Here is a 17,734-nt window from a genome sequence, read left to right on the forward strand (position 1 = left end):
CATAAAGAGCCATTTTCAGTCCATCCCAGGCATGTTCGATAGGGTTTCTTGTCTGGAGAATATGCTGGCCACTCTAGTCGAGCGTTGTCGTTATCCTGAAGGATGTAATGGGCACGATGGGGGCGCGCATTGTCGTCCATGAAGACGTATGCCTCACCAATATGCTGCCAATATGGTTGCACTATCGGTCTGAGAATGGCATTCACGTATCGTATAGCCATTACGGCGCCTTCCATGACCACCAGCGGCGTAAGTCGGACCCACATAATGCCACCCCAAAACAACAGGGGAACTCTGTGGTGTCACCGCCAGACACCACACTTGCTAGGTGGTAGCCTTTAAATCGGCCGCGGTCCGTTAGTATACGTCGGACCCGCGTGTCGCCACTGTCAGTGATAGCAGACCGAGCGCCACCACACGGCAGGTCTAGAGAGACGTACTGGCACTCGCCCCAGTTGTACAGCCGACGTTCATAGCAATGGTTCACTGACAAATACGCTCTCCTTTGCCGAGACGATAGTTAGCATAGCCTTCAGCAACATTTGCTACGACCTAGCAAGGCGCCGTATTCAATTGATAATTAATATTATGAAGCATGTATCATCAAGAGAGATGTTCTACAATTGTGGATTAAAGTTAAGTATTACATCATCTAAGTACTTTACTTGCAATTCTCAAGATATTGTCCTGTTCCAGACCTCACGCCAGTCAGCGTGTAATTAAACGCGTGCATTTCGGCCTCCTCTAGAAACACAGTGTTGGCTCTTCTGCCAACACTACAAACTCCACCGTGCTGCACTCGCTGGACAGTGTGTCTGAGGCGTTCAGCCTGACAGGGTTGCCTCCAAACACGTCTCCAACGATTGTCTGGTTGAAGGCATATGCGACACTCATTGGTGAAGAAAACGTGATGCCAATCCTGAGCGGTCTACTCGCCATGTTGTTGGGCCCATCTTTACCGCACTACATAGTGTTGTGGTTGCCAAGATGGACCACGCTATGGACGTCGGGAGTGACGTTGCGCATCATACATCCTACTGTGCACAGTTTGAGTCGTAGCACGACATCCTATAGTTGCACGAAAAGCATTAATCAACGTGGTGGCGTTGCTCTCAGGGTTCCTCAGAGCCATAATCCGAAGGTAGCGATCATCCACTGCTGTAGTAGCTCTTGTGCGGCCTGAACGCGGCATGTCATCGACAGTTTCTGTCTATCTGTATGTCCTCCATGTCCGAACAACATCGCTTTCGTTCACTCCGAGACGCCTGGACACTTCCCTTATTGAGAGCTCTTCCTGGCACAAAGTAACAATGCAGTCATGATCGAACCACGGTATTGACCGTCTTGAACTACAGACAATTCGAGCCATGTACCTCCTTCTTGGTGCAATGACTAGAACTGATCGGCTGTCGGACCCCCTCCGTCTAAATGGCGCTGCTCATGCTGTTTATATCTTTGGGCGGGTTTAGTGAAGTGACATCACTGAACAGTCAAAGGGACTGTGTCTGTGATACAATATTCACAGTCAACGTGTATCTTCAGGAATTCTGGGAACTGGGGTGATACAAACCTTTTTTTTTTATGAGTGTATCTCTACACTACCCGATAAATGCCCTGCATTTGGCAGGTCTGACACTAGTAATCAGTGTGGAACTGTAAGCTCGTTATCGTCACTGGCATCGACGGCAAGTATCCTCAGCCTCACGACGGTAGGTCTTATCGCGGAGGTGGCAAACATTCAGTTTCAATGGTCCCCTAGTACGTCTCGTCTGTCGGCGAAACAAGGCGAGGCACAGACATAAGCTCGGTGGTGAGTAAAAGCCATTGGCCATGTCTCAGCGCCAACTGTTGCATTTACCTCCCCGCCTGTCTCCTGCCTCTTGGATCGCCCCCCCCCCCCCCCACCGACCACTCTTTTCTCTGTTTCTTCCACCCCCTCCAGCCCCATACCCCCACTGCACCTTCCTCTTTCTTCCTTCTCTCAGGCCTGCCGTCCCTCGGCAGGTCACTTCCAGAAATTTTTATTCTTTGTATTTGCTCCTTCGCTTACAGTGGTTTTTAAGTGTCTCTCGTTCTCTGTGTTTTTATACTGTGGCTGACTTTTAACTTGTATGTGAGACTCCAGTGTATTTTAAGTGCCCCACAAATCGCCAACTGTGTTCTTTTATGTCGACTTTTTTAACAGTCCTCCCAATGAACGTCCCCGTGTCAGTGTATATTTTAACTCCCATTGTCTCCACTTAGTATGTTTTTGAATCTCCCTTTTTCAGCCCTTTTTTAATGTATAATTTCCTATTTCTATTCCGTTGTAATGCTACTCGGCTGAAGAGCGGCGGACTGTGCTGCTGCCAGCGCTCCCCTGGCCATATGGGGCAGGGGAATGAAATCACAATAAAGCAAAAGAAAAAAAACCCATAATATCTGTGGAATTTCGAACATCTTTATTATACATCTGCCACGTGAGAGCGAAGCAACGAAGTTTGAAACATTGCAATTATAATTCTGTGTAATTTTTTATAATCATATTTTCTTCAGCGACTACCCACTTTCTGATAGATTATGCGGTACTTGGTTTACCGTCTCCAAAGGAGTGGTAGGAAACACATCAGTTTGGCAAAATACATTTACTTTTCATCTGACTGCTCAAAAATGGTGTAAAATGTTTTTAACAGTATTACAAGAAATGATATAGCGCACTTTATCTATAACGCCATACTATTCTTTAGATCCTAAAGACAGAGGAAAAGTATTAAAAAAATGTTGCAAAGTATATGAATTCAGTTTCTTTCTGATACTACAAGACTCGAGCGACAAAGCTTACGTGCAAAAAATGTTTGCTGCATGGCTTTTTGCGCTGTTTAATCTTAGAATCTTAGAATAGGCAAGGATGCATACATTTCACAGATGGCAAGACTATAACCATTTTTCACATTAAGTAAAATATAAGTTCCAAAGTTTGTATATGAACAAATAAAAACAATTAGCTTCCGATTGATATTTTGTATATTACAACTCATATTTTTCCACCCAGAACATAGTGATCAACTGATTGTGAGTATATTGGATCCATTTGGAATGGGATGCAGCAGCGAGTGCGTGTCATAGGTTCAACAAGTCCACGGTACGTTTTCTGAGCTCCATGGCATCACATATCTACGCCGAGAACACGCACTGGAGTTAAACTACGGGTCTGTGGTTGTTGGGCATAAACTGGCACCCGTTAGTATCCCAGTCAGGCGAATTTTGTGGCCGAGACATCAACGTGATATCAGTACCATATTCATAAGATCACAGTAGAAAGATTCTGCTCTTGTGACATGGAGAGTTATCCTCCTGGAAGATGCCGTATCAGCTGGGGAAGGACATCAAGTACGAAGTGATTCACTTCATCCAAACTTCTGATGGGGCCTTCGATTATCACCGCAGGTCCCAGTGCAGATCAGGCTAATGTCCACCATACAGCCCCCACTCGCCTGCGCCTGTGACTCAGTGCATGTATCAAGTAGGGCTGTTGATAAAATAACGATCTGCGATATTTCCCCGATGAAATAGGTTACTAAAACTACTGCAAACGAGGAAAAATAAGTTTGTCTGAAAGGCACCTGCAGACAAATTTTACACGTCAGCTTACCGAGATTGTCGTCATGTGTGGACTATATTAGGTATGGTCTAAGTTCTGAATGCGATATTTATTGTGTGTACTGCGTGCTTGCTAGAAGCCCCCACCTCCATCCCTCCCCATTCCCCTCTCCATCACCTCACCCATCCACGCAGCAACCAGTACGCTGGCAGGCCGTCGTGTGCTTCTGCTCCTAGCACCGCCTACAAAAATGTCAAGTTAGATTGTGAGTATAGTAGATATTAGAGACAGAAACACAGCTGTGAGCGGGCAGTCAGAGGGAAGCTGTCGGTGATGGGCGCTGGTGAGAGAATGATGGCCTTGATGTGATATCCAGTTAACAGTGACCACGAACGAATGCTTCAGTATAATTCAACAACTAATGCAGAAATGCTTTGAGATCAGTGCTATGTCTGTTGTGTAGTAGCGTACGTAATGGTGATTTTACCAGTAAACCCCAGATTCCCTAAAGAAATTTGTTTAATCGTATGGTTAGGGCCCCCTATTGGGCAGACCGTTCGCCGGATGCCGGTCTGTCAATTTGACGCCACTTCGGCGACCTGCAGTCGATGAGGATGATAGGATGATGATGAGGACACCACAACACCCAGTCCCTGGACGGAGAAAATTCCCCGACCCAGCCGGGAATCGGACCCGGGCGGGCCCAGAGGATTGACAATCCGTCACGCTGACCATTCAGCTACCGGGGGCGGACTTTAAAGAAATAAACTCCCATGTATGAAACAGCTTAAAATGTCAGATTACGTTACAAATGAGTTAATGTGTTCAATATTTGAAAGTCAGCGTGGAAGCGATGAAAAGTGTAGAAAAGTTTCGAAATTATGCTTAAAATTTGTTGGAAGTCGCCTGGTGAACTTATTATGAAAAAAATGGATGAATATACGCCGATGATCCGAAGCATTATGACCATCTGTTTAACAGCCTGTTGTTCCACTTTTCAAACACAGTGCAACAGAGATGCTGCTTGGCATGGATTCTACAAGTCCTTGACAGGATTCCAGAAGTAGGCTGTATGGCACCAGATGCTTATGCACAGGTCAAGCAATTCCTGAAAATTACCAGGTCGTGGTTTACAGGCACGCGGCTGGCGCCCGATTTGTGTTCCAGTGGGTACGGCTCAAGCACATTTGCTGTCCAAGACATCAATGTGAGTTCATTACAATACCCCTTAAGCCACTGTAGGACGATTCTGACCTTGAAACACGGACAGTCATCCCACTAGAAGATGTCATCGCCATAGGAGGAGACTCCAAGCAAGAAGTGATGCAGGTGGTCCGTAATAATGTTCACGTAGCTCACTGCCGTCATGATCCCATGGAAGCCCAACTACATGTACCCCATAGCGTAACTGTGCCCTCGCCGACCTGCATCTGTGGCGCAGTGCGTGTCTCGTGAAGCCGTTCGCCTCGAGCTGGCCGTTGGTGGCCGAGCGGTTCTAGGCGCTTCAGTCTGGGACCGCGCGACCGCTACGGTCGCAGGTTCGAATCCTGCCTCGGGCATGGATGTGTGTGTTGTCCTTAGGTTAGTTAGGTTTAAGTAGTTCTAAGTTCTAGGGGACTGATGACCTGAGATGTTAAGTCCCATAGTGCTCAGAGCCATTTCGTTCGCCTCGATAACGGCGTGTAAGGACCCAACCATCGTACCGTTCCAACAAAAAAAACGATTCAATGGACAGGCGACACGTTTCTATTGATCCAATGTGAAAATTCAGTGATACTGACCCCACTGCAATCACAACTGACGATGTCGTTGGGTCAACATGGGAAGAAGTAGAGGTCGTGTGATGTGGAGCTCCATGTTCGACACTGGCCTTTGAACGGTGAGCTCCGAAACACTTGTGCCTGCACGTGCTCGTCCATACTGACTACTCGTTATTTCACCATCCTTTAACCACTTTCCGTAGGTGCTCACGACAGTATCACGCCACCAGGCGACAAGACTCACCGTTTCAGAGATTCTCGTTTCCAGCCGCAACTCCACAACAATGTGGCCTTTGTCAGAACCGCCCTTATCTTCGCCATAATGACTGTGCATTCGTCTCACTTCTGCTTACATTCTTTCTTTTCTGTGTCACGTGCCTGTAACATCACCAAGAGGCATTCAACCTCGCGGTGGGAAATGGTCGTAATGTTTCGACTCATCAGTGTAAACTGCGTCATTTGCACCTAATTTTAATGAAAATCCAAGTTCTTCGCGCATCTAAATGTCTGTGACATCGTATCTGCTGCCCTCCTAACATACAGCGATATATCTTTTCAGGTACCTTCAGTGATATACGTGGATAGTTCAAATGGCTCTAAACACTATGGGACTTAACATCTGAGGTCATCAGTTCCCTAGACTTAGAACTACCTAAACCTAACTAACCTAAGGACATCACACACATCCATGCCCGAGGTAGGATCCGAACCTGCGACCGTAGCAGCCGCGTGGTTCTGGACTGAAGCGCCTAGAACCGGTTGACCACAGCGGCTGGCCCTGGATGCTCTCTGCAAACTATGTTGAGAATGGAGCTAGTAGTAGCGCAGTAATAAATTAAAACTCTGCCTCTGGCGCTGAAGTTTTAATGCGTGGGCAGCGAAAATGTAGTAAACGATAAACTTCTGTCCTTGTGTCATTTTGTGGGAAGTGTCAGTGAGAAAAAGCTTCACAAAGGTTTGAAATGGAAGCTGCCAAGTGCTCTCATTTTCCAACAGAGGGTGAATGAAGTCAGGGTATTTTCCCGCCGTCAGTTGCGCTGACTGATGAGAAACACGCAGTTTTGTAACTGTGATGATGAGCATAGGGGACGATGCGGGAGACCCACACCGCCGTACTAGGCAAGGTCCTAGCGGAGGTGGTTTGCCTTTGCCTTCCTCTGACCGTAATGGGGATGAATGATGATGATGAACACGACACAACAACACCCAGTCAACTCGAGCCAAGGAAAAATCCCTGACCCCGCCGGGAATCGAACCCGGGACCCCGTGAGTGGGAAGCGAGAACGCTACCGCAAGACCACGAGCTGTGGTAACTGTGATACCTGTCTTTATTGTGTTAAACGCTGCGCTGGGTAGCTGCACGGTCTAGGGGTGCCTTGCCACGATTCGCACTTACCTCATTGGAGGTTCGAGCCTTCCTCGGGTATGGGTGTGTGTCAGTTATGCTGTCTGATGAGAAACATGCAGTTTTGTAACTGTGATGATGATGAGGTCCCATACTCTGAGGAGCGTAGAGGACGATGCAGGAGACCCGCACCGCCGTACTAGGCAAGGTCCTAGCGGAGGTGGTTTGTGTTTGCGTTCCTCTGACCGTAATGGGGATGAATGATGATGATGAACACGACACAACGACACCCCGTCATCTCGAGGCAGGGAAAAATCTCTGACCCCGCCGGGAATCGAACCCGCGACCGCGTGTGCGGGAAGTGCGAACGCTACTGCAAGACCACGAGCTGTGGTAACTGTGATACTGTCTTCATTGTGTTAAACGCCGGGCTGGGTAGCCGCGCGATCTAGGGGCGCCTTGCCACGATTCACGCGGCTTCCCCCATCGGAGGCTCGAGCCCTTCCTCGGGCATGGGTGTGTGTGTTGTCCCTAGCGTAAGTCAGTTTAAGTTAAATTACGTAGTGCGTAAGCCTAGGGACCGGTGACCTCAGCAGTTTGGTCCCATAGGATCTTACCACAAATTTCCAAATTCCAAAATTTGTATTAAACTTGTAAAATAATAGTTTACGTGTTAAAGAGTTGATTATGATGGCGTTTCAAATTTTTAACATCGGTCAATAACTGTGCAAAAAATGAAAAATAGAATTTTTGTTGCCCCTACACTGCAAATGGTACTGGGTTCCGGGATAGTGTTTTATATTGTTCGGGCACGTTAACGTGACCACCTGTCAGGAGCCAAATTATCGACCTCTTGAAGCGCGGACCACTGCCTGATATGCAAACAAATTCTGGAAGGCACCGGCAGGGACGTGGAGCCATGCCGACTGCAGTGCTGTGACCAACTGCGCTCGGTTGAGAATCCGTGCCGCAAACAGCCCGACCGAGGTGGTCTCACAGATGCTAGATTGGATTTAAATGCGGGGAGTTTGGTGGCTAGGGGACTACAGTAAATCCATCCTGGTGCTTTTCGAACCACGGACGTAGACTGCGAGCTGTGTGACACGTTGCATTGTCCTACTGGTAGATGCCGTCGTGAAGAGGAGAAACAAACTGCACGGAAGTCGTCCTCAATGACAGATGCATACTTGTGTTGAACCACTGTGCCTTCCAGAACGACAGATTACCCAGGGAATACCACGAAAACATTCCCTATACCATAACACTTCCTGCTCTCGCCTGGACCCTTAAAAGGACTGTAGCGGAGTGTTTTCTTTCAAACGTTTCGCGCCGCGCAGGCCAATGCCCATGTGTCGGAAGCAGCATAAAACGTGATTAATCTGAAAAGGCCACCTGTCGTCACTCAGTGGACGTCCAGTTGCGGCGTTGACGGACAAATTCCAGCCTTCGTCGCCGATGAACAGCAGTCAGCTGGCTGTACGAACCAGGCACCTGCTGCGGAGGCCCACGCATAGCAACGTTGGCCGGACGCTAGTTGAGGAGACACTTTCGGTAACCCCTTGGTTTTTATGGGCGGCCAATTCCTCAACGCAGTCGTCGTTTACCCCTGTGATCTACGGCCCATGCTGCAGCTGCACAACAGTTACCTCCGGGCCAGTTTTGGATAGCGCCATTTTGCCATGCACGGTATGCTTTAACTACGACTGCAGCAGACAGATTACAAATTTAGCTGTTTCGGAAGTGCTCCAACCCTCGGCATAAGAGCCAATGATCACGCACTTTTGGACGTCAGATAAACGGCTCCGTTTCCGCATTACGACAACGACTGCACTTTTTTCCGCGTCCATACACACCCCCCCCCCCTTTCCCAGACATACTTTATAGACCGCCCCATTGCTAGTGCTGCCACTTGCGTCTGTGGCATGGACATTTAACACGGACGGTAGTCATTTTAATGTGACTGGACCGTGTAGTAATAAAGATAAATAAATTAGTGACTAATACTAGGATAGTACGTTCATGTGCAAAAAAATATGATGACACAATGGTTTAACGAGTCCGTCAGTAACTGGACAGTGAATCACAAGTGCAATAGTAAATATTGCTTAGGTAAGTTTAGTAGTATCATAGCCGAAGTAAGGATTTTCATCTGAGGGGCGGCTGAGCTCAGATCTTTTGTGTTACCGTGCCGTTTCTAAATTCTCTAAACGAAGCTGTTTGCTTAGGCTATTATAATACCAAGTACAATAGCGAAATAATTGTCGCGACTCTTAAACCCGAAAACTATGTTGGTAATAACTTTTTGAGTTTAAGAATAAACAGATGTAGTTCTGGGGGCTAGCAGCGCCGCTTACTCCCTCCCTACTCATATATTCATCTCTGAGTGGTACCAAAAAAATTATGTACCAACCCCACACAGAGCTGCGCTGGCTCGAGACTTACAGGGCCACACACCAACGAGACGACTAATCATGCTATAGGATGTAGTCCATATAGGGAGAATACTTGCTAAAAGGCATTCACTGGTGGTTTTTGTTGTGGTCTTTAGTTCGAAGACTGGTTTGATGCAACTCTCCATGCTACTCTACCTGTGCAAGCCTCTTCATCTCCGAATAACTACTGAAACCTACATCCTTTCGTATATGCTTACTGTATTCATCTCTTGACGATTTTTAGCTTCCACACATCCCACCAATATTAAACTGATGATCCCTTGGTGTCTCAGAATGCGTCCTATCAACTGATCCCTTCTTTTGGTGAAGTTGTTGCACAACTTTCTGGTCTCTCCAATTCTATTCATTACCTCCTCGTTAGTTACACGATCTACCCCTCTACTCTTCAGCATTGTTCTGTTTTGGGAATGGGTACTGTTGATGGTGACAAAGGATGGTCGGGAGTAGCTGTCAAAAGCTCGAGTTATTATTTTACTAAATGCAGCATCAAGACCAAGAATATTTTGGACACAGATGTCGCCGCGAGAATTGTTAATATACCAGCTTCTGTGTCTATAGTCGGATTCACAATGAAGGCGGCAGGCGCAGGTAGAGGCACAGACGGGGACTGAAGCATTGCCAGTTCCAAACGACAGCTGAATGGTTCTCAAACTGACGCCTCTCACTTGTGCAATGCATTACTGACGACTGGCAATATCTGTGATAGGTCCACCGTTTTCTGCTTCGCAACTGAAGAAGGCGCATACCCAATCCAACAAGGGGAGGCCGCGATGTTGGGGTCACGGATTTACTTCAGACTTTGTACACCTTTAGTAGGCCATTAAAACAACATAATGTGAAAGTTGTAAGGTGACTACTCTGGGAATTCCGATAAAACCGCGAAAGAAGTTTTAGGCGTCTGTTATGTAAATCGTGTATCCGTGCAAAGGTGCCAACCGTAAGAATTCACTGTGGTCATGTGGTTAGCGTTCGCACATGATAAGAAGGTTGTGGATGAGGTGACGGTCCGAGTCCCGACGTCACTTACTTTTTATCTTTCATTCGTCACTGGTCTCATTATTTAATTTATACGACACTTGAGAAGTTATGTAATGAAAAAAAAGGCACGTGTGTTTGTATGAAGTTTCAATTTATGTTCTCCATGTCTGTATGACAAATAACATCCTGCAGCGTATGACGTCGAGAGCACATGCGACAAGTAATTCTACATTACTCTTTTGGTCTGGCACACTGTGACTTACTATATTACTGGTTGTGAATAACGTAATTCGTATCATTATTTATCGAGGTTTGGCTTGGGCTTTCCAAGCCTGTCCCTCACCTGGAAATTTAATTACGGAAAGTTGAAACACCCCCGTTATATCCTTTATTGGCTTTTGCGTGATTACCGAAGCCGCCAAACAATTAATTATTATATGACCGTATGCTTAATGGATGAAAGGCTATCGGTTTCTCTGCTGTGGTTTCGGGGGTATTTCAACCGAGTGCGGCTGTTCTGAGACGGAATAGTTAATGATTGAAAGTTTGTCTATTATTAAAGACCATAAAGGTTGCGATGTACAAACTTACATGTATTTTATACTAACACACAAATTCTGAGGCAGTTCCTACCTTCGCCTTACACGTTTAATTACGGTTATATCTTTTATTGGTTGTTGATTTTAAGTACTTCGTCACACGCAATGATGATGGTTAACATTCACAACAATCCTCACTGCAATCCACGGTTGTTGCTGGCCGACGCGGAACACGTAATTCTGCACTTGTCACTTTTGGTTTTACATCACTCGCGAATCGGTATCGATGAGGGTCAGCCCCACGACGATCAGGGGGACGCGCTCATTTGTCATACTCCGGTGAATTTACCGTTTACTACTCACTCGACTACCATTCTTGCCCGTCTCTCCAGTATTACTCTCACTCGACACTAGTCTCACTGCCGCCTGCAGCGCTCGACAATCGACTCCTCTCTGCTATCGACCTGGGTGTCTGATACTAGCATCTATGTTCGTGGGATCACGGATCCCTTACTATGTAAATAGTCCAATGACATATGAAATTCACTACAACTGCATGAAAATGCATGTGGGTTTCTCTCATTTATTACCTCTCAAAAATCATAAATTAAATAGTGAGACCAGAGACGAAAAAAATATAAATTAAAAAAAATATATCAGCGGGATTCGAACCGTGAACGCTAACGACATGACCATAATGAATTCTTACGGACGGCGCCTTTGCACAGAGGCATGATTTACATAACAGACGCGCAAAACTTTTCTTGAGATTTTCTCGGAATCGCCAGAGTAGTGCACCTGACTACTTCCACATCACGTTGTTTTAATGGCCTACTAAAGGTGTACAGTTTGAAGAATCGCCTGCATTGGCTGAGACGTTTGCAGCAGAGCATGCAGAAAACTACGGAACGCCGATTGGCTGTCGGAGAATGTGTAGCGTCAGCTGCGCAGAATGAGCCTAAACTCGACCGCCTTCGTCCGTAACTCTATAGCATTGCACAAAATGTCGGCGAGACTAGTGCCGGTACTTACGAAGATGAAGAGGAGGATGAGGTTGCAGGGGTGCCGCCTGCGTACGTCGCCACAGCACACCAGTACCAGGTAGGTCACCATGAAGCCCACACTGCAACACGCCACAACACACCAGCTAATCTGCAACGTCAACACACGACAGCTGATGTGCACTGCTGGCCTGTAAGACTGCAACACCACGAACGATAAAATATAAAGAAATTGTACTCATTGTGAACGAAAATGCAGTAGAAAGAATAGCCAACATGATAAAATTTAGAGCTGATTTGCGGATAAACACTGCCGGGAAAAAATGCAGCCCCCTCAACGATAAAGTCATTTTATTGACAACTTAATTGATAGGTAGTTCATCAGTGTATGAGTACGTGGTAACAAATTCAGACCAACTGAAATACACGAGCCACAGTGTAGGGTGACCAAACTGTTACATCACTGTACAGTGCAGCCCCTTCTGGCGGCTACGCAGACGCGTATTCACGCACGCAAACGACCATAAAGGTCCCGATTGACATCCTATGATATACTGTCCCAAGCATAGTACACCCTTTGTTCCAATTCGTCAATGGTTCTTGCCGGACATACAGAAAGAGTAAGTCCCACTTCATCATTTCTCATCCGCGTTCAGTTGGCTTGACATTTGGTGATCTTGCTGGCCAGGGTAGTTGTTGTACACAACGAAGAGCACGCTGAGCAGCCGTATGTGGACGGGCATTGTCCTACTGAAAACTCACATCACCTTGAAATGGTAGTAGCATTGTGATAACCGACAGTGCATTGTAGCGGGTACTGCTTGTTTTACCCTGCAGAACCACCAAATTTGTGATGCCTCCCCACACTAATGACACCTGTGGTGGGACCTGCGCGTAGCGGGCGAATAGACCCTGGAATTAGCTGCACACCAGGTCTACGCCGTACACGTGTACGTCTATCGTTCGCCTACAGACAGAATCGAGACTCATCACCGAAGACAACAGAACGCCATTCCATCCTCCAGTCAACTCTTTTTACGATACTAGGCAGCCACGCGACCTTAGCCCTGCTACAAGCAGACGATTCCCAATGGTCCCTGCTGACAACAGGTGCAATATGTGCCCGGATTTCGTCCTCGGATGATGCTCGGTCGGGCACTGCAGTTCGCAAAATGCGTCGATCTTAACGTGCAAATATACTACGCGGATGTCCGGAATTTGGTTCACAGGTCTGAGAATGTTGCCCAAACCACTGTTGGAAGCAGCGACGCAGCACCGACTCATTGTGACAAACACGTGCGGGAATCCGTTGATACGTCCATCCAGCTTGCTGCCAGCTCACAACGCGGCCCCGTTCAAATGGCTCAAGCTGTTCGACAGGAATACTTGTCGGTGGAGCACGATTGTACTTTGGAATTGAGCCGGTGGGTTTCTGGCGCCAGGCGATATCGATTCTTACTTCCATCTGTGATCGTTGTCCCAATGACTTGTTCTCTTTGCGTCTTTGACGCAGGATGTTTATGGTGGCGCGCGTGTTCAAGTCGAGCAGAGTGGGTCCACGCATGAGCCGAGTCAGTCTGTGATGTGACGTGCTTTCGATGTTGTCGTTGTGGGGAGTTGGCGACACCATGTCACGTGGCACGGCCGTATGCCGTGAGGACCAGTTGAGTTGGAGCAACGAAGAAGCAAGGGCCGCTGCCGGAAAGTATTAAAGTTGTCCTGACACGGCTGGCCAGTGGCGACCAGGATGTGCTAATACCTCGAGAGCTATGTGGATGGATGGCGTGTGAATTTCACATGAAGAAGAAAAAATTAAACGCCAAGCTTTCGTGGTGGGTTCCTCCTTCTATATATAGTCAATATTATTGTGTTCTTAAGGACTGTTGACTGTTGCAGTTGCTCGTGCTAGTGGCCAGCAAAACATTTACTGCAGTGGTGGCGAGGCGAGTTACTTTCTCGAACGGCCATAAAATTATGTGACGAAAGTGGCTAGAAATAGCGCCTCGCATTTGTAAGTTTGAATTTGGTGCTTAGTGGCACGCTGAAGGTAGCTGGTTCACTTAAACTTCATTTCTTAATTTACACTCCTGGAAATTGAAATAAGAACACCGTGAATTCATTGTCCCAGGAAGGGGAAACTTTATTGACACATTCCTGGGGTCAGATACATCACATGATCACACTGACAGAACCACAGGCACATAGACACAGGCAACAGAGCATGCACAATGTCGGCACTAGTACAGTGTATATCCACCTTTCGCAGCAATGCACGCTGCTATTCTCCCATGGAGACGATCGTAGAGATGCTGGATGTAGACCTGTGGAACGGCTTGCCATGCCATTTCCACCTGGCGCCTCAGTTGGACCAGCGTTCGTGCTGGACGTGCAAACCGCGTGAGACGACGCTTCATCCAGTCCCAAACATGCTCAATGGGGGACAGATCCGGAGATCTTGCTGGCCAGGGTAGTTGACTTACACCTACTAGAGCACGTTGGGTGGCACGGGATACATGCGGACGTGCATTGTCCTGTTGGAACAGCAAGTTCCCTTGCCGGTCTAGGAATGATAGAACGATGGGTTCGATGACGGTTTGGATGTACCGTGCACTATTCAGTGTCCCCTCGACGATCACCAGTGGTGTACGGCCAGTGTAGGAGATCGCTCCCCACACCATGATGCCGGGTGTTGGCCCTGTGTGCCTCGGTCGTATGCAGTCCTGATTGTGGCGCTCACCTGCACGGCGCCAAACACGCATACGACCATCATTGGCACCAACGCAGAAGCGACTCTCATCGCTGAAGACGACACGTCTCCATTCGTCCCTCCATTCACGCCTGTCGCGACACCACTGGAGGCGGGCTGCACGATGTTGGGGCGTGAGCGGAAGACGGCCTAACGGTGTGCGGGACCGTAGCCCAGCTTCATGGAGACGGTTGCGAATGGTCCTCGCCGATACCCCAGGAGCAACAGTGTCCCTAATTTGCTGGGAAGTGGCGGTGCGGTCCCCTACGGCACTGCGTAGGATCCTACGGTCTTGGCGTGCATCCGTGCGTCGCTGCGGTCCGGTCCCAGGTCGACGGGCACGTGCACCTTCCGCCGACCACTGGCGACAACATCGATGTACTGTGGAGACCTCACGCCCCACGTGTTGAGCAATTCGGCGGTACGTCCACCCGGCCTCCCGCATGCCCACTATACGCCCTCGCTCAAAGTCCGTCAACTGCACATACGGTTCACGTCCACGCTGTCGCGGGATGCTACCAGTGTTAAAGACTGCGATGGAGCTCCGTATGCCACGGCAAACTGGCTGACACTGACGGCGGCGGTGCACAAATGCTGCGCAGCTAGCGCCATTCGACGGCCAACACCGCGGTTCCTGGTGTGTCCGCTGTGCCGTGCGTGTGATCATTGCTTGTACAGCCCTCTCGCAGTGTCCGGAGCAAGTATGGTGGGTCTGACACACCGGTGTCAATGTGTTCTTTTTTCCATTTCCAGGAGTGTATTTATAGATATAAAATTTTCTTGTTTTACGAATTAGTGGTAGTTGTTTTTTCTCAATAATTTCTTATGTGTATGGAAGGCAAGTGGTCATGATAAATGTAGGTCACATTGTGTTTTATGGTCGGATAGAGGGCGTGTGTATTTTGGTCTGTGGCTATAGGGGCCGTGCTTATTGCATTAGAGACCTACTGAAGTGAAATTAGTTTTCTATTGCAATTTCAAATACCTATCTGAAGGTTGATTGTCACGTTAGGTACCGCACGTTTGATTTATGTGGTGTCAGCCATTCAGCAATGACAAATTATCTTGTAAGGTGGACCTTAAGTCATTGGGTGTGGACTGACACATCTTTTCACGTAGTATCTAGATTTTTTTTTTTTTTTTTTGATCAAAGGAAATTGAGCTCCTTAATTCTGTTCATTGGTTAACTTGTAATATCTTTATATTTAGGTATTGCTTCATTATATATATATATATATATATACATATATATATATATATATATATATATGTGTGTGTGTGTGTGTGTGTGTGTGTGTGTGTGTAACTTCTATATACTACAGTGTGTCTGCGGCTTATGTTTTCCTGTTTTCTGAAACATGTATAGTGGTCAACGCGAGCAAACCTCAACCCGCGAGCTTGCAGTGTGACGGAAATCTCAGGATTTGAACTCAGGGCCGTCCGGAACCCATTAACGCGCGATTTCTCTATTCCATTCAACGAGAGGTTTGTTTTAGGCAGAAGATTTCCTACTGCCCGAAGTTGAGTATAAGTTCACCCTTTGGATCGTGTGTTTGTGAAATCGTAATAGATTAACGTTTGCTCGCGTCCATCACATGTTCATCAAATTGACGTTTTGCCTTAAGCTTGCATAAAGTCCAGTATCTGCCGGACGTTGAGTGTAGTGGAATGCTAAGTGTAAGCAGAACAATTAGTAGTACTCTTCATGTGAGACAGCATTAAATTAATTTTACCTTTTCAGTAAGTGTAAAAGTGAATGAGAAAGGCGATAGCCGACATTGTACACTTGTGGTTATCTATTTCATCTATTATTTTGGTTGATGTTACCGGCACGTAAAGAGGCCGTTGTCACAAGTGTGACGGTTAATATTGTAAATACTAATTGTGGATAGGTTGGCTTGGTTCAAATGGCTCTGAGCACTATGGGACTTAACTTCTGAGGTCATCAGTCGCATAGAACCTAGAACCACTTAAACCTAACTAACCTAAGGATACCACACACATCCATGCCCGAGGCAGGGTTCGAACCTGCGACCGTAGCGGTCACGCGGTTCCGGACTGTAGTGCCTAGGACCGCTCGGCCACCGCGGCCGGCTAATTGTGGATAGGGCCTTGATATGCAAATGTTGTTAATTGATTATTACTGCTGATGAATTCATGTGTATGTGTAATCAATAGAGAAGAGTTGCAACTGCAAACTGGTTGTGTTACTGGTATACAAGGTTAGAGTGTGCAATCGCCACACCAGGAATGGATGTTGCAAACACTGTTCACCTTTAAACTCTGCACGGTCATAGTCAAAGCCCATAGTCAAACCAGAAGATGCATAGACAGGCTTACTGAGCGACAAATGAATCGCTAACTCTACGACTGTACAGTATGCACTTATGGTGCTGCTGAACACAGTCCTTCAGGAAGTTGCATTTTTTCAGGGCATTGTACACGGTGCGAAATGTAGAGCCGAGTGCTGCCACCTCTAACAACAGTAGTGGCTCTGGCAAGTCTGACCAACGCGAAGAACTGAGCTTGGATGAGAGATGTGGGTACACCACGTCCTGCTGCTTTACCCCTTCGCCAAAATCATTCAGTCTCTGGGGCTGGTGAGTTGGCAACCCGTGACCAGACGTTTTCAGTGCGTCGAAGATTTGGAGAACTTGCTCGTAAGGGCAACAGTTGGACATCCTACATATCGAGGTAGGCCAGTAAAGCACGGGGAACACGCTGTCTTGTTTTATCTTGCTGAAAGATAACATCACCGACAGGTCAGAGATATGAGATAGCTAAGGGCCTCAGCATATCAGAAATGTAATAACTACACGAACCAGAGATGAACTTGTTGTGTATTCAGTGGCATTCCAAACGAACAGGCCGGTTCCTTGGCCACGTACACAGAAGTGGCTTATGGCAGCAGACAACCAACGTGAGTGCCTTTTGCAAACAGCATCACGCTACCTCCTCACCTCTCCTGGGCTCGTGACCATGTCGGTTGGACCCTATGCGACTGCAAAACCGTGAGCTGGTCGTATGATCCGCAATTCCAGTTGATAAGAGCTGATGGTAGGGTTCGAGTGTGGCGCAGGACCAACTAAAACCGTGAGCCCAAGTTGTGAACAAGGCAAACTGGTGCTGGCTACAAAATGATGTGGGCTGTGTGTATATTGAATGGACTGGATACTCTGGCCCAAGTGAATCGATCATTCACTGGTAACGGTTACGTTCAGCTACTTGGAGACCATTTGCAGGCACTCACGGAATTCTTGTTCCAAAACAACGATATCGTGTCACTGGGCCGCAGTTGTTCACAACTGGTTTGAAGAATATTCTGGACAACT

General features: G+C 47.3%; 1 protein-coding gene across 1 annotated transcript in view; it reads right to left on the reverse strand.

Annotated features, from left to right (window-relative positions):
* The window catches only part of LOC124552327 (protein lifeguard 3-like), a 101,245-nt gene that overhangs the window by 38,377 nt on the left and 45,134 nt on the right, over nt 1–17,734 (reverse strand). Inside the window, exon 5 of the mRNA XM_047126598.1 lies at nt 11,688–11,778. Coding sequence (XP_046982554.1) covers nt 11,688–11,778 — 91 coding nt within the window. The remainder of the gene's footprint in view (nt 1–11,687; nt 11,779–17,734) is intronic.

The sequence above is a fragment of the Schistocerca americana genome, chromosome 10 (genome assembly GCF_021461395.2).
Source record: "Schistocerca americana isolate TAMUIC-IGC-003095 chromosome 10, iqSchAmer2.1, whole genome shotgun sequence".
In the NCBI taxonomy this organism is placed as follows: domain Eukaryota; kingdom Metazoa; phylum Arthropoda; class Insecta; order Orthoptera; family Acrididae; genus Schistocerca; species Schistocerca americana.